Source organism: Dama dama, chromosome 10 (assembly GCF_033118175.1).
Source record: "Dama dama isolate Ldn47 chromosome 10, ASM3311817v1, whole genome shotgun sequence".
In the NCBI taxonomy this organism is placed as follows: domain Eukaryota; kingdom Metazoa; phylum Chordata; class Mammalia; order Artiodactyla; family Cervidae; genus Dama; species Dama dama.
Window position 1 is genome coordinate 16891750 of NC_083690.1, and position 27261 is coordinate 16919010.

A 27261-nucleotide genomic window follows, 5' to 3' on the forward strand; every position below is an offset into this window, starting at 1 on the left:
GACACATGTGCTGACAAAGCAAGAGATTTTATTGGAAAGGGCTCCCAGGTGGAGAGCAGGAGGGTAAGGGAACCCAGGAGAACTGCTCTGTCCTGTGGCTTGCAGTGTCGGGTTTTATGGTGATGGGATTCGTTTCCGGGTTGTCCTTAGCCAATCATTCTGACTCAGAGTCCTTCCTGGTCGTGCACGCCTTGTTCAGCCAAGGTGAATGCCAGAGAGAAGGATTCTGGGAGGTGGTCAGACATGTGGTGTCTCCTTTTGACCTTTCCTGAACTCTTCCGGTTGGTGGTGGCTTATTAGTTCCGTGTTCCTTACCAGGACCTCCTGTCGTAAAACAACTCATGCAAATGGTCACTATGGTGCCTGGCCAGGGTGGGCGGTTTCAGTCCGTGTGCTTCTCCTAATAGTATTACAGTGCTGGGGGAAAACAGACAGAGGCGTGTGTGTGTCACGTGGGCAGGGACAGAAAGCAGTCCGTCGCTTCTAGGAAGAGGTGACCCTTCAGAAGACAGGAAAGTGACATGAACGTGTTTGTCTCTTCATCTGCTTGTATCTCCTGCCCCATCACTGCCTCTCTGAACTGGGAATAAACGCAGAGAACTTTCAGGCCCGGGTCTCTTGGCGGCTCCCGCGGCCCTCAAGGACTCTGTAGTCATCTGCAATCAGGAGTCCTTCCAGTCCTGACGTTGGAAAAGGACGCCACCACCTGATACCCCTCCGTCAGGTGGAGATTGATACGCTGTGCCGCGGGTGGTTTATTTTTAGCTTCCTCTGTGACAGAGGCAGCGAAGGCATGGTTAGCTTATTATTAAACAGAACCATTTATTCATCTGTGTCTTTACATATTGGTGATGTCAAAGAGAAGTCAGGTGGGTTTGGAATACGGAGTTGTACTCAGACTCAGAGCTGCCCCCTGCCTCCAGCTCCATCAGCAGCGGGAGGCCTGTTTCTAGCCCGATCTCTTCTCCTGGCAGGACTGAGTGGGATGCCTTCGGAGCAGGCAGGCGGTAAGAGCCAGGGTGGCAGTCACAAGGGGGCTGAGAGCGCCCACATGCCATCGGATATTAATTCTTAGCTCCAACTGGTTGGGAATGGGGACCAAACAGGACCAGGTTTTCTGATTTTTCAAGCAAGTTCGGACACCCAGAATTTAAATGCACAGTCTTCCTGAAATTTGGATATGGACAGCCAGCTGAAAAATTTTTTAAATGCTTCATAGGCCAAAACCAAAATCGATCTGAGACTGAAAATATATCTGGCTGCTTAGTGCCTTTTGTCTGAGGGACCCGAAAAAAACCAGCTGAGAAATCCAGCTGGGTGTCGTATTCCAAGACTTGGTGAGAAGTAAAGAGGAAGACATTGGCGAATCACCTGTTTTCCTGGGACTGACTGTCTAGTCCAGTTCCTTCCATCTCATCTGCTTTCATTCTGAGATGTTGGGCCCAGAGCTGGCTGGTTTTTGGGGGTTCCCCTGAATGAGCTTCCCTGCCTAAGCCATTTTTTCGGTGACTTGCCAGTGATCCAGGACGTTTATGGAGCGCCTTGTCTGAGCTGAGGCTCCGTGCCAAATGCTTTCCATACATTGTCAGCTCACAATATCCCCTGCAGGTGGGTCCTCATGGCACCCCACTAATGAATGGGGAGTGTTGGGCTTCTGGAAGCTAAGACCCTTTGCTTAGGATCACATGGCTAGAATGCAGCTGAGCTGGAAAACTCACATTGGTCCATCTCCAGGGCCTGAGACATTGAAACACACAATTCTCTCTGACATAAGCCACTTCTTCTTCTTTTTTTTTTTTTTAAGCCACTTCTTAATTCAACTCCTAAAATGTAAATCTTCCTTTTGTTTAAGCCATTCATCTAATCATTGCCATTCAGAGTCAACATTTGCTGTGCAGAGACCATATATCAGGCACCCTCTTTGGCTCTGGGATTGCACGGATGCATGTGTGCTCTGCTCTATCCAACTCTTTGTGACTCCATGGACTGTAACCCTCCAGGCTCCTCTGTCCATGGGGTTTCCCAGGCAAGAATACTCTGGAGTGGGTTGCCATTTCCTGCTCCAGGGGATCTTCCCGACCTGGGGAGCGAACCTGTGTCTCCTGCTTGGCTCATGTTTAAAGGGGACCGTTTGATGAGTTTGGATGCATGTGCCCACCTGTGATGCTGTCCTTGCAACTGCATGATGAGCATCACAGCCTGAAATTTCCTTGTGACTCTTTGGAATCCCCATCCCCCACCCGTAACCCATTCCAAGGTGACCACTGGTCTGCTTTCTGTCACTATAGATTAGTTTCCTTTTCTAGAGTTTTGTATAAATGAAACGATAGAATATGTACTGTTTTTTTTGTCTGCCTTCTTTAACTCAACATGCTTATTTTCAGATTCATTCATATCAATAGTTCATTCCTTTTTATTGCCAAGTAGGATTCCACTCTGTAGATGTACCGCAATTTGCTTATTCTTTTGTATTTGGAAATTTGGGTGGTTACTTAACATGGAAAGTTTACAGGAGAAAGAAAAAGTTATTTGCAATTCCTCAGGGCCAATAATCCCTAATGCATTTGCTTTTTAACAATTTTTGTTTTGTATCTGGATAAAACCTCTGCATGCATGCTAAGTCATTTCAGTCATGTCCGACTTTTTGTGACCCCATGGTCTGTAGCCTGCCAGACTTCTCTGTCCATGGGATTCTCCAGGCAAGAATACTGGAGTGGGTTGCTATGCCCTCCTCCAGGATAAAACCTCTACTTGATTCCAAAGTTCAAATCTGCAAAACAAGAAATATTTGGAGAAGTCCTTCTTTTTACCACTAAGTACCAATTTTTATTAGTTTTTATCTTATCCTTTTAATTTTTTTGTCTTTCATGTATTTTTACTGGTATAATATATGTAACATAAACCTTACCAGCTTAACCATTTTATTTTTTTTTCAGCTTAACCATTTTAAGTGTACAGTTCAGTGACATTATGTTCATATGTTATGTTTATATTATGTTCATCCATATGTTCACATTGTTGCAAACCATCACCACCATCCATCTCCAGAACGGTTTCATCTTCTGCAAACCCAACTTAAACTCCATAAGCATTAAGCAATAATTCTTCATTCCACCCTCTCCAGCCCCTGGCATCTACCTTTCCACTTTCTGTCTCTCTGAATTTGACTGTGCTCAATACCTTGCAGCGGTGGAATCATATAGCATTTGTCCTTTTGTGCCTGACATTTCTCTTAGCGAGATGTCCTCAAGGTTCATCCATGTGGCAGCATGTGTCAGAATTTTCTTCCTTCTCAAGGCTGAATAAGAGCCCGGTTCATGTATATACTACATTTTGTTTATCCATTCATCCCTCTGTGGATACTTAGGTTGTTTCCAGATTTGGCTATTGTAAATAATGCCATTTAGACAAGGGCATGCATGTGTTTCAGTCTCTGCTTTTAATTCTTTTGGATACATACCCAGAAGTGGAATTGTTAGGCTCTATGGTAATTCTGTGTTTAATTTTTTTTTTTTTTTTTTTGAGGAACCACCATATTATCCTTTCAGTTTTAAGTGGCATATCCTTTTTAAATAAAAGGAATTACAAGCATGTGACAAAAAAACAAAAATCACCCATGAGAGAAAGATGCAAATAAAGTAGAATTCTCTCTCCCCCATTTTTCCCAGTCTCTCTTAAAAGACATCATTGCTAACAAATTATTGTGTATCCTTCTGGGGGAAATACCACCATTTTCAAGTGTGTCTTGAGAGAGAGAGAGAGAGAGAGTGTGTGTGTGTGTGTGTGTGTGTGTGTGTATGTGTGTGTGTAACTGAGTCATATCCCTTATTTCAAGGATGGGGAAACCGAGAGGCCGCACTTGGCTTTTCACCAGTCCTGAGGATGACATGAGCTTCAGAGAAGGCTTGGAGATCACTGCAGCCCCTGGTGCACAGATTACTTGCCCCCTGCCTCCCCTACCCCCAGCCAGTTACCCGAAGACCTGCACATCCACAGCCCTGGTGTGGCTCCCTCCAGCCCCCATCCACCGCACCCTGATTTCAGGCCAGCGCCCTCCCTGGGATTAGCTCTCATTTTCTTGTGGTAAGAATTTGCTCAGAAGCCCTGGGGCGTCACTGCTGGGACAGACTGTGCTAACCCACAGGGGGTTTCTGTCTCTTAGCCGGCCTTTCTGATTTAAAGCTGCCTGTCAGATGCTGAGATTATGGTAGAAATAAGCTGTTTGGGCTGAATTTTGGAGAAGCGGCTGCCAGATGGGAACTCTGGAGTGTTTTCCTTCTATATTTAGCCTTTATGGTGAGCTGACTGAAGTGAGCACAGTTTATTTTAGGAGGTAACTCCTTGGAGCAGGCATGGTGGATTGGGCTGCTCGCCCGGGGAGCGTTTGAAAGATTGCGAAGGCTGACATGGAGGATGTGGCCTCTGACAGTTCTGGGAGAGAAGAAGATGCGCTTTTAGCTGCACTCACCTCAGTGGAGGCCGGCAACAGTCCTGAGGGGCGATTGAGAACTGCACCCACTTAACAGATGAAGCAGTTGAGACTCAGTGACTTTGTCATGTGCCAACAATTGGAAAGTGGTTGTAATAGAGCTGAGATAGGACAGAGGTTTTCCAGTTCCTTGTGTTATATCATTTTGGTACAAATTCAGTTCCTTGGGGTGTTCTGTGCACGGAAGAATACGGAGGAGAAAGTAGAGGGTGGAATGGGCTTTAATCTGAGGTTGATAGGAACTTGTATAAAGATCTGGGACTTAGAGTAAAACTCTGGTTCAGTCAGCCTCTTGCTAGCTCTGCAACACTGGAGCGATTACTTTATTGTCTTTTTTTTTTTAATTTTTTTATTAGTTGGAGGCTGATTACTTCACAACATTTCAGTGGGTTTTGTCATACATTGATATGAATCAGCCATGGTCTTTTAGCCTCAGTTTTCTCAGCTGTGAACTGGGGATATATATCTCCTTAGAGTGTCATCATGAAAGTGAGAATCCAAAGGAGTGAAGGCCCATAGTGTACATAATAGATGTACACTGGCACATAATAGATGCTTAATAAAGAACAGTCATTATTACTTTTATCTAAAGGAAAGCAAGATTTTAGCATTATCTTCTGAAAAATTACTTCAATTAGAAGGTGACCTCTTTGATAGAATATTAACGAAGATTTTAGGTTAAACTACACAGGCATGTATTTAGAGGGTCATCTTTTGGAAAATGGCCGTTACCAGTTATCTGGTGGATGGAAATTTCCATCAGAATTTCCTGCAAGGGCCTGGCCTCTTTGAGCAAATCTAGTAGACATAATCAAAATTACGTATTGTTTACAAGGTGATTTAATACAATGATATTTTTTAGTAAAAAAAAAAAAAAATAATAATGTCTTGGAGCAAGTGAACACCCATTTGGTATGGGGACTGCAGCGTCTCTGTCTCTCTCTTTCATACACACACACACACACACACACACACACACACACTCAGACATATTGTCCCACAATGGTGTGTCTTAACTAAATGCTGAGCATTCACTGAACATCTATCGAGTACCAGCTGTATGCCATACCTAGGGGGGTGAAAACTCCGAACAGTTGAGTAGACGTGTTTGACCTGCCCTAATTCAACTGTGGAGAAGAAGACAAAGGAGAACAAGAACAATGCAAGTCGTCTGACTGTTATCTTTGTTCTTCTAAGCCTCAGTGTTTCTGTCCGTACAATGAGCGCAGCTGGAGATAACCGTCTCTAGATTCTTTGTAGCTCTTTGCTTCTAGAACTTGGTCGAGGTCAGGAATTTCTTTTCCTTGATCTGCACGCCAGCAGGCTGATTCAGAACTGCAGGTTCAGCCTCCCTTTTCTAGGTGAGGCGGTTCCAGCATGACTGTTCAAATTCTCAAAGCTTTCAGTCATCACATGGCCAAGCCAAAGGTAGAAAGTAACTCATGTCTGGGCTTTGAGGACTTCCTGATCATTCTGGTTATCTTTCGAAAGGGAGGTATAGAGAGTGGATTGATTGCTGTAATTTTAGCTTCCATCCCACAGAAGGCATGGTTGTTCAACTTTCTTGATTAGGATGTGTGTGTCAGTGGGGTCTTTAAGGGTGTGGTGAGGAAACAATGAGCCAACTGAATGGTTTTCAAAGTCCTTCCTCAGGAGATAGATCATGCTGGCTGTCTTGCACACCGGATGTAAGCCTTGGCCCCACTCATTACCTGCTGTGTGATGTTAGTAACTGTCTTTACCTCTCTGAGCCTGTGTTTTCCTTATATTAATGCCTGTGGTTATTGCGGATTGAGTAACCAATTTATCCTAGTTTGAGACCTTCATGATTTGAGTATTGAACACCCAGGTAAACTGGAATGGTGACCACGTTAGTTACATGGTTGAAATAAACCAGAGCACAGGGCACATAGCAGATGTTAGGAAATAGAAAAGTGAAAGTTGTTTAGTCGTGTCTGATTCTTTGCGATCCCGTGGACTGTAGCCCACCAGGCTCCTCTGTCCATGGAATTCTCCAGGCAAGAATACTGGAGTGGGTAGCCGTTCCCTTCTCCAGAGGATCTTCCCAACCCAGGGATCGAACCCAGGTCTCCCACCTGGCAGGCAGATTCTTTACTGTCTGAGCCAGCAGGGAAGCCCCAGGAATTAGTATGTACAGCTTGGTTTTGTGTGTGTGTTGGGGGGATGTTTTTGCTATTCATTTCTTTTAACCTGTAAATGCCTCTGGCATTTTCCTAAGCCACAGAACTCCGAGTTGCAAATTGACATTTGTGTAACCTAGATCGATTTCTTTTGTCTTTCTTTGTTGTAGACAGAAGAAAGATACTCTGTATACTGTGACGGAGTGACACCACTTTTTTCATTGTCTATAGCAGTAATGAGAATTGATTAACTTGCAAAGTTAGTAGGTCCTAGCCACCTGTGGCTTAAACTGTGCGCTGTGTTATGATCGCTAAAAATGGGAAATAGAAATGACTGGAAACTCATCTTGAATCTTCAGCGTATTGGGTCACTGAGCTGGCTTTCAGAAGTACCTGTGGTTCCAATATGGTTTCCAATATGGAAAGCCAAGTAGATATGATCTGGAGGGTAGCACGGAAAGCAGGTTTCTAACGAAGACACACGTCACTCCACACTAACCTTGTCAGTGATTCATGAGACCCAAACCCCTTCCTAGGAAACTCCACCACCCAGGCCCTTCACCAACCTTCTTACCTTGTTGTCTGCCACTCATCTGCCGCCATTGTAAGCTCAGACCTCCTTTCTTTGTTTCTTAAAAAAGTTATGTGTTCTCAGAGTTATAGAACGAACTTTGGTTGCCAGGGGGAAGGGATAGTTAGGGTCTTTGGGATGGACACGTACACACTGCTATATTTAAAATGGCTAACCAACAAGGATGTATTGTACAGTGTATGGGACTCTGCTCAATGTTATGTGGCAGCCTGGATGGGAGGGGAGTTTGGGGGAGAATGGATACATGTATATTTATGGCAGAGTCAGCTGTTCATCTGAAACTATCACAACATTGTTAATCAACTGTACTGCAATACAAAATAAAAAGTTCAAAAGGAAAAAAGGAAAAAAGCATGTGTTCTTTCCTACCTCAGAGCCTTCGTTAATGCTATTCCCTCTGCCTAAAATGCTTATCCTTTCTCCCATCTGAGACAAGCTGCTCTTTCTCTGAAGCCCAGTTTAAGTTTCACTTCCTAAAAGAATCTTCCTGTCCCCCACCCTGGTTGAAGTTCCTCTGTTTTGTGGCCGTCCTACATCATCTTCTTTGGCAGCGCTTATCACAAACTTAACTAAACCACCAATGTGGTCATCAGTTGTTTAATATATGATAATTGACTCAGTCAATCCCTACTCTGTCTCTTTATGTGTTTATCGACAAGGTGACAGTTATTGAATTTTACAACCGTAATGAGAAGCTATGGGGGTTTCCCAGGTGGCTCTAGTGGTAAAGAACCTGCCTGCCACTGCAGGAGATGTAAGAGGCGTGGATTCTATCCTTGTGTTGAGAAGGTCCCCTGGAGAAGGGCAAGGCAACCCGCTCCAGTATTCTTGCTTGGAGAATCCCAGGGACAGGGGCACCTGGTGGGCTACAGTCCGTAGAGTTGCATGGAGTCAGGCAGGACTGCCAAGACAGCATGAATGCACGCCTGAGAAACCATAGAGCGGAGTGCCCAAGAACAGGGGGTCTGCAGCCAGGTCTCCTGGATTTGGTCTAATTCTGACTCCAGCACTTTGCAGCTGCGTGACTTTGGTCATGTTGTGTAGCTTCTCTGAGCCCAGTTCCCTCATCTATAAAGTGGGGGCTAGTACCAGCCCCACCCTTATAGGGTAGCTGTGAGGACTGAGTGAGTTAATACATAAAGTGGCTTAGAATGATGCCTGGCACCTTGTATGTGTTGGCTGGTGGTTGATGTTACCGTTAGTAATACTACTTACTAGTCACAGCAACTGTCTTGGGAAATGCGACTTAAGAACATGTTGATAGGAGAGAATGTTAATTGTTTGTACCACATGATGGCTTTGTTTTATCGGCAAGCTGTGTCATCATAGAAGAGTCGTTTAAAGCCTCAGTCTCCTCATCTGTAAATGGGGTCGGGGCAACCTACTCAGTGTTACCTACTCACAGGGTTAGTGTGAATTCAGAAAGATTCATTGGACAAGTGAGCCCAGGCCCAGGGCAGGTGCTTGGTGACACTTAGTGGTCCAGGTACCGTGAGAAACTCATTAACGGCTCCTCAGATGCCACAGCCGGGGATGCCTGGGCTGCGCTTGGGCTCCAGGAGCCAGACCGTAAATCCAGGCTCCACGCAACGGGCCTTCTCTGTGATTTAAAACAAAACAAAAAGTAATGATGGATGATCCAATGTGCTGGTTTTATATGGCAGCTAACGAGATAGCAGAGCAAGTAATTGGAGAAGGTATTGCTAACAGACACAATAAATATAGCTGCGATTACATATTAGCAGTTCTGAAATGGCTCGTAATGCGGTGAGTATGCATGAGGTCAAGCAGGCATTAGAAAACAGATGTTTAAGTGTGTTACAGCTTTATGATAGAACCCGCGCTTTGTAAAAGAAATAGTTATTGGATGATTATTATGAACCAGGCATCATCAACGTGCTTTACAAAATTTTTCAAAACTGTTTATTTTGTTTTGGGTATAGCCAGTTAACAATGTTGTGATCGTTTCAGACGAACAGCAAGGGACTCAGCCATACAGATACATGTATCCATTTTCCCCCAAACAAGGGCTCCCCCATCCAGGCTGCTACATAACATTGAGCAGAGTTCCTTGTGCTATACAGTAGATCCTTATTGGTTATCCATTTAAAATTGAGTGCTTTACAGGTGTTGATTCAATTACTTCTGACAAGGGGCCTGAGAGGTAGGCATTTTAATATCCCTATTTCACATATGAGGAAACTGAGGAACCAAGAAAGTGAGTAACTTGTTCAAGGTGGAACAGAGTGATTGACGGACCCAGCATCTGGGCAGAGGTCATCTGACGTAAGAGTCTGTGTTCTCTGCTGAAGCACGCGGAAGGATATGATGATTGGAAGTAGATAATTGAATGCAAAATACCCACTTTCTCCTTGCATGGGACAGACCAGCTGTCCTTGGTCCTGATATCCAAGCCTTCCCATTGATGGAACTTGTCTAGTGGATTCTGGAATATTAGCATTGGGAGAACGTTAGTCCTCAAATCAATGGAAGCTATATAATTTCTTCTGTGTACCTTTGATGACCTGCCCAGCCCACCCCCCCATGCCCTCTCCTGAAACTGATTTTCTTTGAATCAGTTAAAATGTGTGAGTAGTTTACCCTACCTGCTGAAAGCAGGGTCTTAATTAGCCTTAATTTTTGAAGTCGGCAGCTGTAAACTGTGTTGAAAAGATTGAAAAGATTAGTGCACTAGTAATAAGATAATTGTCCCTGAGAAATGCTGTTAGCATGTAAACACAGTTAGCGTGTGAAATCAGAACAACTGTAATATTTCCCCCATTTGGTGTTTAAAGATGCTTTTGCATGAATAATTACAACTAAATGCAAAGTGCAGAAATGAAATTCTGCATGCCTTTCTTCTTTCTCGTTCATGTCACAGTTCTGAAATAAAAGTCTTCTCAGTGGAATCTCTCCTGTTGCTGCTTCCCCGCCCCCAGTGTCCATTTGAAATTAGAACCAGGAGTGGGGTAACTCAGGGAAATTGCCCAAAATGAGGGATGCAAGGCAAACGAAATCCACAGATCCCGTTGCAGCTTTTTAGCAAGACTTTAGACAGGAAATACCACATATATGTGCATGTGAATCTTCTCAAATGTTTGCATATGTGCACACACACATACATGCCCACACATACACTCATATACAAAGCTGGAAAATGGTCTCAGCTGCATACAACAGAAGCCGAGGCAGTAAACCTGTCTGCCTTTTTAGGCCTAGAAGAGCTGCAAGCGACTATACTGCACCTGCCTGGACTCTGAAGCCTACTCTCATGAGTTTTTGGTCCTTGGATACATTGGCGACTTACTTTCATTTTACAATGTCAGCATATCATGTCTTCCCAACAGACCTCATGCTGCAGAGCGTGAATCTCAAATACGCTGCGTCACCTATAAAGTTGGGCATCGCCTATAAAGTTGACCCTCTCTGCTTCCTCTTCTCAGACATCAGCCAACCAGTAGGTTGAGCTCATCTACTTCTGCTCAGTCTTTCATTCCCAAAGGACTTGTCTTGATTTTGCGGTTGGGAAAACATCCTGCAACTATTAAGTGGGCTGGGTTCTGAGCATGCGTCTCTTAGGGTCCATCCCAGCATCCCTTGAGCTTTGGTTGATTTTGATTCAACAAGAATTTGCCCAGGGCTGTCTGTGTGGCAGGCCCAGAACTTTGGTAAAAATGAGCACAAAGAAGATCATCTTGGAAAATGGGACCAGTAGCTAAAGGAGTTGTTCAAATAGCAGGGAGGGAGGAGAGCAGAGAACTCAAACTCGTGGACTCTGCTCCTGACCACGTGTTCCTGGGTGTGTGTTCATATACATTTCTTGAGTCCAGTTTTGGATTTTGTAGCCAGTTGAATTTTATAGCCAAGTTTGACCTACAACAAGTCAATGTATGGCCCATATCCCAGCCTTCTCCCCTATCCCAGGGCCTCTGCTGAGAGCTTTGGGACTTGATATACAGGAGGCTACAAACCCCAGTGCCCACAGTAAGCTACATGGCGGCCTTAGTGAGGGGGTCAGGCGTGTGCCCTTAGCTGGAGGGCGGGCACGTGCCCCATCTAAGAGAGACAGCCTTTTCCCAGATCGGCAATCAGGGCCTTATGAAATTGATGAATGCCTGTTTCCAGGTCTCCTCATTTTCCAAGAAATGCCAGAGCTTTGTAGTTTTGCATGAAACCTCCTGTACTGTGTGTTGGCCTCGCATGTAGCATTTTTCTTTGGAAAACATGGCACGGGCTGAACAAAACCCATCTGAGCTGATTACTGCCTGTAGGCCCCACTTTGCTGTTTGCTCTGTGGGCAATAAACTCTCCACAAGACGCTGTTCTCAAGGAGCCTGTAAAACAGAGGCTGCTGCTGGGTGGTCAGCAATGAGCCCCACTGCCTCCTGGATTTGGTCAATTTGAGATGGCAGACTTGAACTTGCATCCTGCTTCTCTGGGCTCATCCTTTCTCATCCTGCCCCCTCCGTTTGCACAGATGTCTCAATGAAGTTCGTGGGAAAAGAACACTTACTATCCTGAATAGATCCTACAGTTATGCCAAACATGTCACGCGTGTGAGTCTGGGTCCCCTGCCCCCGCCCCCTCCCCGCCCCGGGCAGGAAAGCCTAGAAATCAAAGGGGATCATTGTAGACCTGGGTCAGCCGAGCCGCCCTGGGCACCGTGGTCGTCTCCTGGGGGCTGATTATCAGCTTGCTTGAGGATCTCAGGCTCTTGCCTGACCTTGGCACAGGGTCTGGCGAGTTTGGCTTTCTGGGTGGAGAATGGGTTGTTTCAGAAACAAAGCCATTGAGACCGAGTCGAGGAGAGAACTCTATTCACTGGTGAAAGGAGCTCATTGTACAGACTCGGTGGGCCCGGCAGGACCCCCTTCCTCTGGCCTCCTCCTCCTCCCTTTTCCCCAGCTGGGGCTTTGTCCGCGAGCCCTGCACGATGCTTTCTCCCGGGCTGCGCTTTCTTCCCCCTTTTCCTGTCTCAGCAGCTTTGGGACTGCCCTGTACAGAAGGAGAGTTGGACTCGCAGCCCCCACACATGTTCTCGGCTCCTTGGGCCAACTCTGTCGTCGTGGGTGATGAGAGCGCTTCCTTCCGGGAGAGCTGGGAACAAACAGCCAGTTCACAGGCAGCTGCACGCGGTGGACGTGCAGGAAGCAAGAAAACAGTGGGCGCTAACAATCTCTTCCTGTGCCACGCTCTGCACCGAAGCCTTCCCACCGGGCACCCCCTGCCTGATGCCCAGCGCCACCACCCACCCCGCCCCCTGAAAAGTCAGGACGATGGAGCCCCAGGTAGAGGCTTGTCATTGAGAGAACTGCAGTGCTCCCCTTCCCCGTGCTTTATTAGAGCTTTTCTTTTTCTTCCCTCAAGTCCCAGCATCCTGAACTTTTCTTCCTTGGGGACCAGGGCTGACCGTGGGATTGTGTTGATTGAATAAATCATCTGGTGGGTAAAATGGTACTATCCCTTATAAGGAGCAGTAAAGTATGGTCGTTGAGAGATGGGAGATCCTGGGGACTTCCTTGGTGGTCCAGTGGTTAAGAATCCGCCTTGCAATGCAGGAGACGCGGGTTCAATCTCAAGTCAGGGAACTAAGACCCCACATGCCATAGGGCAACTAAGCCTGTGCACCTCAACTTCTGAGCCACAACTGGAGAATCTGAATGTCTCAACAATAGATCACGCATGACACAATGAAGATTCCCCCATGCAGCAACGATGCAGCCTAATAAATAAATAAATGTTTTTCAAAAGAGATGGGAGGTCACAAACTCCCCAGCCCTGCAGGTGGGGTGGGGGCTGTGGCCAAGAGCGTACCCATCTTAAGGAGGAGGCAGCTACTCAGCTCCAGCTGCAGCCATGCCAGCCCACATCCCCATTTGGCCAGATCTTCTGACATTTAAGAAAAGCCAGAAATCTGGGTATGGTGAAATCACCCACTTTTTAAATGTTGGCAACTGGCTTTAAAAAAAAAAAAAAGTATTGTGCGCTATGTAGGTCAAAACATACCACCTCCGCACACTTTGGTGAGTTTCTTAAAACTTCTTAAGAGATATGAAGGTTAAATGAGCCTGGCTCTGCTTTTTGGGCAAGTCTTTCTGAGATTCTGTTTGCTCTTCTATAAATTAGAAATCCTGTAGGAAATCCATGGTCTGGAAACAGGTGAATATATAAATAATGTCATCAAGAGCATTGCCCAGTAAGAAGAGCAAATAATAAAATCATCTGTGTTTCCAGACTTTATGGCCATCTTGTAGTAGCTGCCCCAAGAGGATGGATTGAGCATTTACTGAAATGTACGGAAATGAACAGAGTATTTCATAAGGACTTAAATGAAAGCTGTCATAATGGCCATTGTCCATTGGCTCAGTCACCTTCCTCCTCATCACCCTCATTAGCATGAAGACATACAGGAGAAGGCCAGGAAGGCAGGAAGGGGCACTGAGTCTCCCCGGGACCCAACCCTTGGAAACTTCATGACAATGACTCTGACTCTCTTTGTATGAGGCCTCTGCCCACCTGTCTCCTGCAGACCCACTTGCCAACCATCTCTCTTCTAGCCTAGGAGGGAGGCTCCCCTGTTCCAAGGCACAGCCAGGAGCTGGGGATACGCCTCCTGCATCCGCTGTAAAACTCTCCACTCCATAGCCATGTGCCCGCATCCTGGGATCCAATTCCCCCATGGCTTGAATCAGCAGTTCTGTGTGTGGCCTCTTGGAGACATTCCAGACTTGAAGCACTGCTGAATCACAGTTTCTCCAGAGCTGGGATATGCTGTCTTTTGGACAAAAGTTGTCCTGGTTAGAGGCTCTGGTGAGGATCCGAAAAAGAGGAAATGAAGAAAAGGAGCGTGGGAAGGACTCACATAGACACTGATGTTGGCAAAAAAGGATGAGCCCAGGATTTTGTATCAAGAAACTTGGACTCTAGGCTGGGTTTTGCTCTAACCGGTGTATGCCCTTAGGAAACTACTTTCCATTCTGGATTGCATATGCTGCTATTGCTGTTTAATCAGTAAGTCGTGTCCAACTCTTTGCTACCCCATTTTTGGGGTCTTTATAGCCTGCCAGGCTCCTCTGTCCATAGAATTCTCCAGGCAAGAATGCCTGGGGTGAGTTCCCATATCCTTCTCCAGGGTATCTTGCTGACCCAGGGATCTGCCGTAACAGAAAATGATGGGTTTGATCTAGGTCAGGGCAGGAATTGCATTTCATCTCACTGGAAAATAAGAATGTACCAATAGTGTCTGTTCACAAGCCATGCTGAGAATTTGGGACCAAGTAATTGCCAGGTGATATCCACCTTGGACATCCCATAGGGAAGCTGCTGCTCACCTACCCTATATCTCTTTAGTGTCTTTCCGGTATTCACAGTTTTGGATTCTTGGGCTCAAATCTTTAAACTAGATCCTTGTGGAACAGAAAACCTACGTCGCAGTCCCAGAAGCTGTAGAACAGAACGCTGTGTGTGTGGATCTCTGGACAGTGTCTCCAGGATGCTTGGCAGCATTGTTTCCACTTGGGCCACCTGCCATCTTGGTGACCACAGCAGATGGGTGTCAAACTGGTAGGTGTCGCCTGGCCTGTGCCTGGGAAAAGTTAATTATTGGGCTGAGCTGGAGATGCGGCTTGTATTCTGAGCTTAGGAAGACTTGTGTCCCAGCAGAGTCGGGTGGCCAACTTCAGAAGGACTGTGAGCCCAGACGGTCTACCAGCGCATCTTGTCTGGCTGTGTTGGGTGGAGGTTGCTTAGTTTTTTCTTGGTATGCAGCAGGCATGTCTTGTTTCTGGTCTGAAATGCCTTTGAGCTCTGAAAAACACATACCATGAAGTGACAGTAATTGTCCTCCAAGAGGAACTAACATTTGTGGCTTGCCTACTCGCCACCAGGACTGAGCGAGGTTTTGATATTCCATCTCTGTCAGTCTTTACCGTAACCACTGAGATAGTTATTATTATTGCTCTTGCTGTTATTAATATTATTATAAGTTAAGTAATTAGCCAAAGATCCATAGCAACCAAATGGGACTATCTGGTATTTCCTAATACCATGTGATCCAGTTCTCTGCTCCATAAGGCTTCCTGGTGCCAACAACTCACAGAACCATGAGCTGTGGTTAAGTAGTTCTGATATACAGTGTGGTCGTGCAGCCTCAGGGCTTGGGCTCTGTGTGTGTGTGTGTGTGTGTGTTAGTCAGTTGTGTTTGACTCTTTGTGACGCTATGGGCTGTAGCTTCTGGGCTCCTCTGTCCGTGTAGTTCTCCCTGCAAGAATACTGGAGTGGTTGCCTTGCCCTCCTCCAAGGGATCTTCCTGACTCAGGGATTGAACCTGGGTCTCCTGCATTGCAGGCAGATTCTTTACATCTGACTCACCACGGAAGCTCTCACGAGTTGGTCTGTCCTGATCCAAACCTTGTCTCTGCTATTTAGTAATGAATGCCTTTGAGCCTCAGTTATACCATCTGTTAAATGGGGCTGTTAATACTAATAATACCTATGAATAATCTGAGCTGTTGTGAGTTTTTAATGAGAGTTCTTACAGCCCACTTAGTATAATGTCTTGCTTCACTGTGAGCCCATTGTTGGCTACTTTTCTGATTCTCGTCAGTATTGATCAGCCACGTGACCCAGGATCACTGCATGAATAAGGGGGAGGTGACAGTTGCGCGAAGTAACCAGGCAGCAGCCATACCGCTAGAAGCTGTACTTTCTGGCAGAAATGCCCATCCAGGGCCTCAGGCAGGTGTATTCAAAACATAGTTCTGAGAATTGTAGTTCTGTGCACTTTGCAAAGGATTTTACAAAACCTCTGGAGGCCCACACAGCACAAAGTGTTCTGTATAACGGTTTAGATTTTTTGTGACTGTTTGCGCTCAAAGATACACACACGGAGCTGAGAAACACTCAAGCCATTGCCAGGTTTCCATGCATCTGTGGCTTCTCCTCTCTTCCCAGGCTGGGGATGGTCAACTACTGATCCAAGGGCATCGAGCTTCAGTTTGCAGTTCTTTGAGATTCTGTTCCTCCTTTCTGAGGTCTGGACTTAAATATGTGGAGGGAATGCAGAAGAAGATCTAAAAGGTCTCTGAACTTTTAGAACTTTCAAGACCAAAAAGAGGCAGACAGCAAGGAAATTCCACCCCGTTTTCAGGGCCTAGTCACGTCTGTCACCATCTCTCTGATGCCAGGAGAGGCCCCTTGCCCTCTCCACGGGGTTTCTGCTTTCTGCCCTGAGTCCTCTTTGAAGGTGACTTCGCATTTTCCAACAAGGTGAGTCTGTGTGGTGCTGGCCTGCGCTCACGTTCCCAGGGCAGCCTTTCGCGGAGAACAAGGGCGTTCTGTGTCCTTGGCATGCCACCCTCGTCGCCCGGGGCCGCTGGCCCGCACGTGTCCCGCCTTCGTCTTGGGCGCCCCTGCCGTGTAAGATAAGCACGCCGTGGAATCCCACAGAAAGCGCCATTGTGTGAGCACCTGACCAGGCCTCGAGAAAGAATTGAGAAGGGGTCACACGCCCCCCTGGGGGGAATGCTGAAGGGAGGGGAGTGGTGGCAGGGTTTCTGGGGCAAGAGGGATGCCTTCACCATTTACATGGGGAGAAAAGAAGGAGCAGAAACCACCCTGCACCTTGCTGTATACTGAATGTATGGGGATGGTTATAGTCGCTGAGTCATGTCTGACTCTTTATGACCCCACGGACTGTTGGCCACCAGGCTCCTCTGTCCGTGGAATTCTCCAGGCAAGAATACAGGGGTGGGGTGCCATTTCCTTCTTTGGGTGATCTTCCCAACTCCGGGACTGAGCCTGAGTCTCCTGCATTGCAGGCAGATTCTTTACCCCTGAGCCACCAGGGAAGCCCAGAAGGAATATATGTGTCCCTCTAAAAATTCGTGTGTTGACATTCTAACACCCCGTGGGATGGCGTTAGGAGGTGGGGCCTTTGGGAGGTGATTAGGTCATGAGGGAGGAGCCCTCATGAATGAGATTAGTGCCCTTATAAAAGAGACCCTGCAAAACTCCCTTGAATCGTCTGCCATGTGAGGTCACAGCAAAAAGACAGCGATCTATGAAGCAGGAAGCTCTTGCCAGACACCGAGTCTGCCAGCACCTTGACCTTGGACTCTTAGACTCCAGAACTGTGAGAAATAAAGTTCTGCTGTTTATAATCCACTCAGTCTGTGTTATTCTCTTAGAGTACCCAGGAGAGGCTAGGACACACCCATCATGAAATTTCCTGGAGGCATGTAGCTTGAGCACCAGAGTCTCAAGCATGTGTCAGACATTTGGTGGCTAGCTGGGTGTCAGAGGTTGGAGTCCTAATAGAGATTTTTCGTTTTTCACTGGCTGTCCTTCTCACCTTGCATGCCTTTAGTCTTGTACTATTCAGGATATAATACAAGCGTTCTCAGGCTTCAGTCTGCCTACGACTTGCCCAAGAGTGTCTAATAAAAATGCAGATTCTTTGGATCCTTGCCCAGAGAGCCTGATTCAATAAGTTCACACTATTAGAAACACCAGAATATTGGTTAAGGGACCAGTTTCTGGCAGTGTACAAACCTGAGGACCAGACCTGTCCCCATCCCTTCTCAAATCTATGTTCTTGAGCAAAATTGTCCTGCTGGAGCATCAGTTATCTGATCTGTAAAATGGGCAGTTTGAGACTTCCCTTGGCAGGGTTACAAGTAGTTCACGTGCTTGACACAAGTAAGCTTTCAAAATGAAGTAGGTAACTTTACCCATTTCACTGCTGTCCACTTAGGTACAATAGGCTTCTCCCATGGCTCAGTGGGAAAGAATCTGCCTGCAATGCAAAAGATACAGGAGACGTGGGTTCGATCCCTGGATTGGGAAGATCCCCTGGAGGAAGAAATGGCAACCCACTCCAGTATTCTTGCCTGAAAAGCCCCAAGGACAGAGGAGCCTGGCAGGCTACAGTCCATGGGGTCACAAGATTCGGATAAGACTGAGCGACAAAGCATGCATGCACCATTATGTACAATAATTCTCAGTCCAGAAGAATTATGATCTAGCAGGGTTGGGTGTGGAGGGTTATGTCTTAGCCTTCATAAGCCTGGAAGGAGAAAACAGGGACAATTATCTTTGAGTTTCTAGCCAGAGACCAAATATTTAAAATATCTGTTTTCAGTTAATGTTCACGACAGCCTGTGATATTAGTGCTCTCCTGTTTTCAAGACAGGAGGTGACTGTGTATCTGAGTTGGTGTGAGATGGTCCAGGTTCACACCTGTTAAACTGGTGTGATTGTTATCAGTGCTCGTTTTCACTTGTAGAGTTTGCCAGACAATACATTCTATGCTTTACTGTCTTGCAGTAGCTCTGTAGGAGAATATAGACCCACCTGTTAACATCATGTAAATGAGAAAGTAAAGCTCACAGATGCTATGAGGTTTGGCGAGGTCACTAGTCTAAGTGGTTGTCATCTGCTGACTCGCCAACCCTGGTTCTTGGGAGCAAAGCCTTTAAAGAAGTGATTCAGTTGAAATGTGGCTTTTAGAGGGGGGTTCTAATCCAGTCTGAGGGCTTCCCAGATGGCTCGGTGGTAGAGAATCTGCCTGCCAATGCAGGAGATGTGTGTTCGATCCCTGGGTCAAGAAGATTCCCTGGAGAAGGAAATGGCAACCCACTCCAATATTCTTGCCTGGAAAATCTCATGGACACAGGAGCCTGGTGGGCTACAGTTCATGGGGTCACAAAAAGAGCTGGACATGATTGAGTGACTTAAACAAAAACAACAGTCCAGTCTGACTGGTATCTTTATAAGAAGAGGAGCTTTAGGCGCACAGAGACACCCAGAGGCTCCTGTGTGGAGTAAAAGACGACATAAGTATACAGTGAGAAGGCAGCCATCTGCAAGGTGAGCAGAGAGGCCTCCAAAGAAAAGAACCCTGCTGGCATCTTGACCTTGGACTTGTAGCTCCGAGAATTGTGAGAGAATAAGTTTCTCTTGTGTAAGCCACTCAACCTGTGGTACTTTGTCATGGTGGCCTGAGCAAGACTAGAAATGGGCTTGTGCATGATCTGAACCCAGGGCTGACCCCAAACCTGTATTCTTTCCCCACAAATGATCTTTCTTTGCCCCGTGCCAAGCCTGCAGTACAAGTGACCACATCCATTTCAGTCTCTGGCCTGGCCTCCACACTCAGCTTCCACTGGGTGGTCTCGCCAGGGAGTGTGTTTCTCCGGCAGGCAGCGGTGCTGAGTTTTTGAGCCCATAAAGAGCTCATTGCATTTCCCAAGGCGCCTGGTGTTGGACAGTGGTGAGATTAGATCCAGTCTCTGGATGGTGGAAGCTCCCTCCTATGGTGACTCAGAGGACTCCTTGGGAGAGTGCCATCCAGCCTTCTGCAACGTCGTCCTGGGTGTGTCTGTGCTGAGTCTTATTAGGGGCCCATTGTCTATCTGCTGAGTTGATGGGCCGCAGGGGGGAACTGACTTAGGAAGCCTGAGTCACAGGCTTGTCACCTGTACCCCAGAGTCTTTGCTTAATGCCCAAGAGTAAGTGCTATCTTATGACGTCATCAAAGACAGGGAGGAGAACGCCCCATCCAACCACTGAGGCTTACCCGGGGCTCAGCATGAGCAGGAAACCAGAAATGCTTGATGCAAGTCTGGAGTGAAAATGAACAAATTCCTTCTCTCCTCTCTGCATTCTTTATGAAAGCTTAATTGCTTGTTAAAATTAGGCCCCTGGCCCTGATGGGCTCAGAAGTACTTGAGCCTGGTCTCCCCGGTCTTACAAGCAAGACTCTTGAGGTGCAAACAAGTTTCATTTCTCTAAGACCTGTAATCAGGCTCCCACCTTATTTAAACAGTTAGCTTTGGGATAGAAGGGTGCACAGGGTCCCTTTAAACTCAGTTCTCTCTCCCTCCTGGGGCCCTCCAGGCAATGCTAGCTACTGAGTTGGAGCATAGGAAACATGTGTGAACGGGTTTGGCTAACTCTGCATGGTTCCTGCTGTGGCACAGTGACTGCATTTCGATTTTAGTCTTGACATGTGTGCTAATTTCTATCAACCGTGTCCACTACCTTTTTAAAAAATACAGATGCTCCAAAAGGATTCCAGTAGTTCAGGTGGTACATAACCTTTTACTTCCTATATTCTTCCTTTCGATAGACCTTGTCTAGGTTGCAGGATTACTTTGTGTAAGGTGGGGCTGTATTCTCTGATAGAGCTACTCTAAAATAGCACAAGTTTCTTGAATACAGGGTGCTGGGATTGAATCCAGGCTTCAGCACTATCTGTGTACACTTGGACAAGTTATTCAATCCCTGTGGTCATGAGTTTCCCCGTCTCTATAATGGGAATAATGCTAGTGCCTACCATAAAGTTGTTACAAGGGGTAAATGGAATGATGTGTGTATACAGGTTAAACCACTGCCTGAAACATGGTATGAAGTTAAATTGTTAGCCAATACTTAACAAGTAACTTAGTAAGTTACTACTAGTATTCATGACTATTCTGAATCTTGGTCAAATAATATGCCTATGGAATAAAGTGTAGAATAAACCAAAGGAATGAGAAATGTCTTTATCTCAGAGCAAGGAGGTTCTGAGTGATGATCCCCATTAATGTTGTTGTGAAACTGAAAATGTTAGTCACTTAGTCATGCCTGACTCTTTGTGACCCCTTGGACTGTAAGCCACCAGGCTCCTCTGTCCATGGAATTCTCAAGGCAAGAATACTGGAGTGGGTAGCCACTCCCTTTTCCAGGGGAGCTTCCTGACCCAGGGAGCAAACCTGGGTCTTCTGCATTGCAAGTGGATTCTTTACCATCTGAGCCACCAGGGAAGCCCCAATATGTTGTAATGGCACCTAAACAAATTCAGAAGAACTGGTATATTTAGTGAAGAGGGCTGAAGGCTGACTCAGAGGTCATACCCGATACTGATGGTGAGTGTTTCTTTGCTTGGTATAATGTACATCTCGAATGGAGCCTGGTACATAGTAGGGTCTCAGGAAATGATAGTTATTAGCTGTAGTTATTGCAGGTTCCTGGGATGTATTTGCAGACTTAGGGAGAGTATGTATCTTTTCATTTACAAGGCTGGACTGTTTGTACAATACATTTTATTTCTATCAAGGTCTACCTTGGAGAGTATATTTACCACAACGGCGCTGTGTAACAAGTCAACCTGAAACTCAGTGGCTTGAGACAACAGGCACATATTCCGTCTGTGAGTGAAGGTTGGCTTGGGGTTGGCTCATCGAGGCTGGACTTAGCTTCAAGCTGCAGACTGGATCAGGTCTGCCCCGAGTGCTTCTCATCCCCCTTGGACCAGCAGGCTACCTGGGGTGTATTCTCCTGCGCTGACAGCAAAAGCACAAGAGGGCATGCTTAATCATGCACACACATTTCAAGCTTCCACGATGTCTTAACTGCTAATGGGCAAGCCCAGGTTCGAGGAGGAGGAAGCTTGCTCTGCAAAGAAATGCACGATCATGTGACCAGAGGGTGTGGATCAAGGGAGCGGTGAAAATGAGGGCCACTAATTCTGTCTACCCAGTTCCCCACTTGGCTTCCCCACTTTAGTCATTGCAGTAGATGATATGAAAGGGCTTTCCTTGCTGTAGGTGGTTCCCTGGTTCTCGGTCCCCACATTAAGATTCTAAAAGCTCTCCACTGTAGCATCCGAGCATGTTGCAAATTCCCCGTTGGTCTCCGGGAGCCTTTCCTCTGACAGACAGGAATTTACTCTACTGTAAACCAAAGAGTCTCAGTTTAGACAGACGCGATGGATTAGGCAGACAGCATCATTGACCCGGTTCCACTTCGTTAGCCTTTCCAATTAAGGAGGATGTTACTGAAAGTGAGACCTCACAGAGATACCGTCATACCTTGAATCCTCTGGTCTGAGCCTCTGTAGGGAGAGTCTCATATCTCAAATGTGCACAACAAATGTGAATTTGTTGGCCAGTGAATCTTAAGTGTTAATGACATGGCCGTTTGTGAGTTACTTTGTCTGTTTTCTTGGCTAAGTAATTAACATGCTAAATAGATAGCATTTTTGCTTTTGTTTTTCCAGAAGCTTTTTAATGAATATTAATCCTCTGACCCTGCACCCGGAGGATCTCTGATCATGGAACACCAAATAGTTGGTGCAACACTGTATCCATGGATCAGGCTCTGGGTTTTGTCAACACAGATGTCAGAGGTTTTCTGTGGCTTCCCGGGAAGGTCTTTTCCAGTGAAGTTGTTCATGGGGTTCAGGATGGACTTCTCCCCTCTCCCCTGCCTCCCCTGTGGGATTCAGAGCAGTGAAGCGTAAACCCCAAACAACAGCCAAATGGGCTGTGAACTACAGCTTAATTAATCTGGGCATGCACCCAACACCCCATCCAATGCTTTGCAAGGACCTGGCCTTAAAAAATGAAGCTAATGTCTGAGAAGCAGCTTCTTATCTTCCAGTCAAAATCTGGATGCTAGGATCAGAATAAAGAGAGGGACAGACAGACACACAAGAGACTGACTTGAGCTGAAGCGTAGACTTGCTTGCTATCTCTCACTAAACAGCGTGGATCTGACCCAAGCTGCCCAACATGGACCAGGACCATGGCCTTGCCTCCGGGACTAGAATGGGCCCTGCGCAGTGTACTTAACTGACTGTGGGAGACTGGGAGCCCAGGTGTTCACTCTCTCTGCAGACAAGTGATACAGGAGCTGGCTGGGGGACTCCATGAAGGATGCTAAAATAATGAGCCTCACTTGAATAAAGAGTGGTTCAGTGAAGATTCTCCCCCGTCCTACCTCTTTCCCCTTGAGAAGGAGCTGGTAAGGGTTTGAAGACAGAGGGCTGCAGTATTTCTTACAAGAATTCTTCAAGGTTGTTGTTTTAATATTTATTTGTGTGGCTGTGTTGGGTCTTAGATGGGGCACGTGGGATCTTTCTTGCGTCATGCAGGATCATCTGCATATGGACTGTCTCATGTGGGTCTTGGTTCCCCCAGCAGGGAGCGAACCCTCGTCCCCCTGCATCGCCAGGTGGATTCTTAACCGCTGGACCACCAGGGAAGTCTTTCTCCCAGTTTCTTTGTGGGCCAAGGCTGCAGTGTGGGGAGAAGGGGAAAATCGCCCCTCAGTATCTTCTTGGGTCCGAGGAATGTTCAGTGCTGGGGTAGAGTGTGAAAATGAGAGTGAGATGTCCTCTTGGCATCAACCTCTGAGCTGCACCATTGAAGAGATGCTGGGAATTAGAACTGGAATTGGGAGAGAAGAGTCCCTTGTCTTGAAGGAAAGGTCAGAACATACCAGAAAGCAAAGTGTTCCTGAGGTCACGTGTCTGACGCTCATCAAAACTAGGCATCCTTATAAAGATGCCACAGAGGAGCAGTGATCCAGAAAGTGAGTGACAGTTACTTAGGATGGTGTGGGGTTTGGATGTTCCAGTCTCTCTACACTTTCTTTTTTTTTTTTTTTTAATTATGGAAAGAACACTTAACATGAGGTCTGTCCTCTGACCGAAATTTTCAGTGTACAGTGCCAAGTTGTTAACTCTAGGCTCTAAGTCCTACAACAGATCTCTGGAGCTTATTTGGCTAGTGGGACTGAAACTTCGTACCCGATACATAGCATCTCCCCCTTTCCCTCTCCTTCCAGCCCCAGCCAACCACCCTTCTACTCTCTGCTTCTCTGAGAGTTTATTTAAGTTGCCTCATAAAAGTGGAATTATGAGGTCTGTACTCCCATGATCCTAGAAGCTGAATTCTTAATAGCCAAAACATGGAAACAACCGGTATGTCCATTGACAGGGGAATAAAGAAAATATGTTGTATATATGTATGCACAGCCTGCGTGCTCAGTCACTCAGTCATGTCTGACTGAGTGACCGACTCTTTGTGACCCCATGGACTGTAGCCTGCCAGTCTCCTCTGTCCATGGGATTTTCCAGGCAAGAAAACTGGAATGGGTTGCCATTTACCCCTCTAGGGGATCTTCCGACCCAGGGATGGATCAAACCTGAGTCTCCTGCGGCTCCTGCAATGGCAGGCAGATTCTTTACCACTGAGTCACTTGGGAAACCCCATGTATATACACAGTGGAATATTATTCAGCCTTCAAACAAGAAGGAAATCCTGCCGTTTGTAACAACACGGGTGAACCTTGAAGGCATTGTGCTAAGTAAAATAAGCCCATCAGAGAAAGACACATAAGGCATGATTTCTACATTTCCTCCTTGTTCACAGCAGAGGCCAGGGGGCTGGGGCGAATTTGCATGCTTTCTGGAAGCCTGTGTTGGAAAATCTGCTTGGATAAAGCAAAGCTTCCAATTGAGTTTGCCCTTCGGGGCTCTAAGATCATGCCCATTCTCAGTCAGAGGCAGCTTGAGGTTACTTTCCCAGAATCATGAATCCAAGATGATTAAGTGCAGGGCCAACACAGTCCAGACAAAAATAGCCTTTATGTGCTGAGCTTCCTGTTTTCTTTGGAATCCACTTGCTGAAAACCGCTACCTCCTCTCCAGGCGTCCCTTCCTCCTCTGTACCCACCCTGCCCCCACCCCGGAGTTCACGTTTAATGACCCGAGCATTTCCAGTCAATTGGCTTTTGTCGCAAGTGAATGAATGGGACTTTCTCTGGCCTTCTCTCTACTGAAAGGAATCTTCCCCAGCCCGGTTGGAATGTGCCACACAGACTGGGAATTAAGCTTGTTCTTTTCCCTCTGTCTCATTCCTTCGCTCATTCTTTCCCAGATCAGACACAGTGGTGGCCTTGCCCCTCATGGGGACTTTATATCCTTTCAGGTCTATTTCTAACCCTCTTGTGGACCCATCTTATCCTTCCCATCGATGATTTGAACATACTTTGAGATGCTCTTCAAGGGGGCTTTGTTTGTTTTTTCTTTACACTTGCACTTCATCTTCTTGCGTGATCTCCTGCGGGTGTCCCTGCAACCTCCTAGTGAAAGATTTTATCCTCCTTCCTCATGTGGGTGTGGGAGGAGGTGGAGAATGTCGCATGGAATGGGGGCGACAGAATGGGGCCACCCTCCCTGTGTGGTTGCTTGCGCACTGCAGAGGTACAGCTTTATTTTAAAGTGGTGCCGGGGTAGAAGTTACATTTCCCCACCACTCACACATTTTCTCCTTTTTTCCCCACAGGACCCACAGCCAAGCCCGGTGATCACCCTGGAGACCCAGGTGAGTACCTCCCCATGGTCTCTGTCACCTTCTCTGCCCTGATGCTCCAGAACCACCTCTCCAGGGAGCGTTTATCAACATCCTCTTGGCTCCAGGACTCAGAAAAACGGGACAGACACATAACAGCTGTCTCTCTGCCCTGTTGAGACATTGTGTGTGCACCCAGGTTCTGAAAGCACCATGGGAAGAATCAAACTTGTTTTTCTGAACTTTCCTCCACCCAGTGGTCACAAGGAGGTGAACGCAGAGAGCAGAGGCAGGGAGGAGCCATGCGGTGGGAGGTGGCTGCTCGTTCTTGCCTTGGGTTTGGAGAACTCTCTCCCTTGGGCAGTTAGTTGCATCCTTGTGCCTGCTTGTGCATCGGGCCATTCTGGGACATCTGAATCACAGTGGCGCTCCTGGATGGGGCGGGTAACCAGTGGGTCTTGTTAGGAGGGCCCTTATTGTATGCTTCTGCTTTCCTAGGCAGCTGTGAGTCCAGCAGACTCAGGTGGAGCCCTGGAGCTGTGTCTTTTGGCCCTGAGGGGCCCTGACCCGCTCAGCCTCCGTCTCCCCATCTGGAATGTTGTTACCACAGGAATAGTGCCCGCCCTGCAGGGCTGTGATGAGGATGGCAGGGTAGAGGGTCTGTAAAGTCATCAATACATGCTAAGTGCATGTGAGTGTTAGCTTTTTAAACCAGGGGAATGCTTCCCTTTCTCATGGGGCTTGCAGGAGGTGTATCTTTGTTTTTGTTTTTCTTCTAAACTTCTTATCTTGTACTGGGGTATAGCTGATTATCAAAAACTGTGATAGTTCCAGGTGAACACTGAAGGGACTCAGCCATACTGATCCATGTATCCATTCTCCCCGAAACTACCCCCCATCCAGGCTGCCACATAACATTGAGCAGAGATCCGTGTGGTCTACAGTAGGTCCCTGTTGGCTATCCATTGTAAATACAGCAGTGTGATATGTCCATCCCAAACTCCCTAATTATCCCTTCCCACTGGCAACCGCAAGTTCGTTTTCTAAGTCTGTGAATCTAAGGAGGTGTATCTTTGGATTGATCATTTCCTTAGCTCTGTGGGTTGGTCAGATACTAAAAAGAGAAGACAGGGTGCACCCCAGCCAGCACCCCACGGCTAACAGAGTGTGAGACAGGCAGACGAGCGTAGCTGAACTTCTCAAGGTTCTTCAGTGACTTCTGCAGCTCCAGGGACCACCTGCCTCCCACTCGTTACCCTCATCACAAGCATCCCTGCCCTGTCTTCCCCAGGGGAGTGAGAGGCAAGCCCACCCTACTCCTCCTTCCTTCGTGGAAGGCCAGGAGCTGTGAGGAAAGTGGACTCTCAGGGTTCCTTTGGCCTCTTTTGTCCTCTCCCCACCTCCATTTACTTAGTTGGCTTCAGAAGTATTAGTCACTCAGTCATGTCCGACTCTTTATGGCCCCATGGACTGCAGCCCACCAGGCTCCTCAGTCCGTGGAATTCCCCAGGCAAGACTACTGGAGTGGGCAGCCATTCCTTTCTCCAGGGGATCTTCCCAACTCAGGGATCGAACCTGAGTCTCCCTCATTACAGGCAGATTCTTCACCATCTGAGCTGCCAAGGAAGCCCAGTGGACTTCAGGGATGGCCAGAATACAGAGCCAGCATGAAGGAGCAGTGGTGGGATTTTAAGGGGATAAACACCCAATTTTAGCTCCTGTTTGGCCCTCCTCTCATCTGCTTTTCCCCAAACTCCTGCAGGTCAGGAGGTGATGTGGCTGTCACCTCAGCCACGTTTGCCATATGTGAGTTGTATATTTTGTTTATCCTAAGTCGCCTACAATACATTTTCCCTGACATTAACTTGTTTTACTTTTGGAAGTAGACTTACCCTAAACTGCTGATTCCCCATCAGGAGT

At 46.9% G+C, this 27261-nt stretch overlaps 1 protein-coding gene across 1 annotated transcript in view; it reads left to right on the top strand.

The window, feature by feature from the left end:
- XYLT1 (xylosyltransferase 1) overlaps positions 1-27261 on the top strand; it is a 342433-nt gene that overhangs the window by 71991 nt on the left and 243181 nt on the right. Inside the window, exon 2 of the mRNA XM_061152915.1 lies at positions 25336-25374. Coding sequence (XP_061008898.1) covers positions 25336-25374 — 39 coding nt within the window. The remainder of the gene's footprint in view (positions 1-25335; positions 25375-27261) is intronic.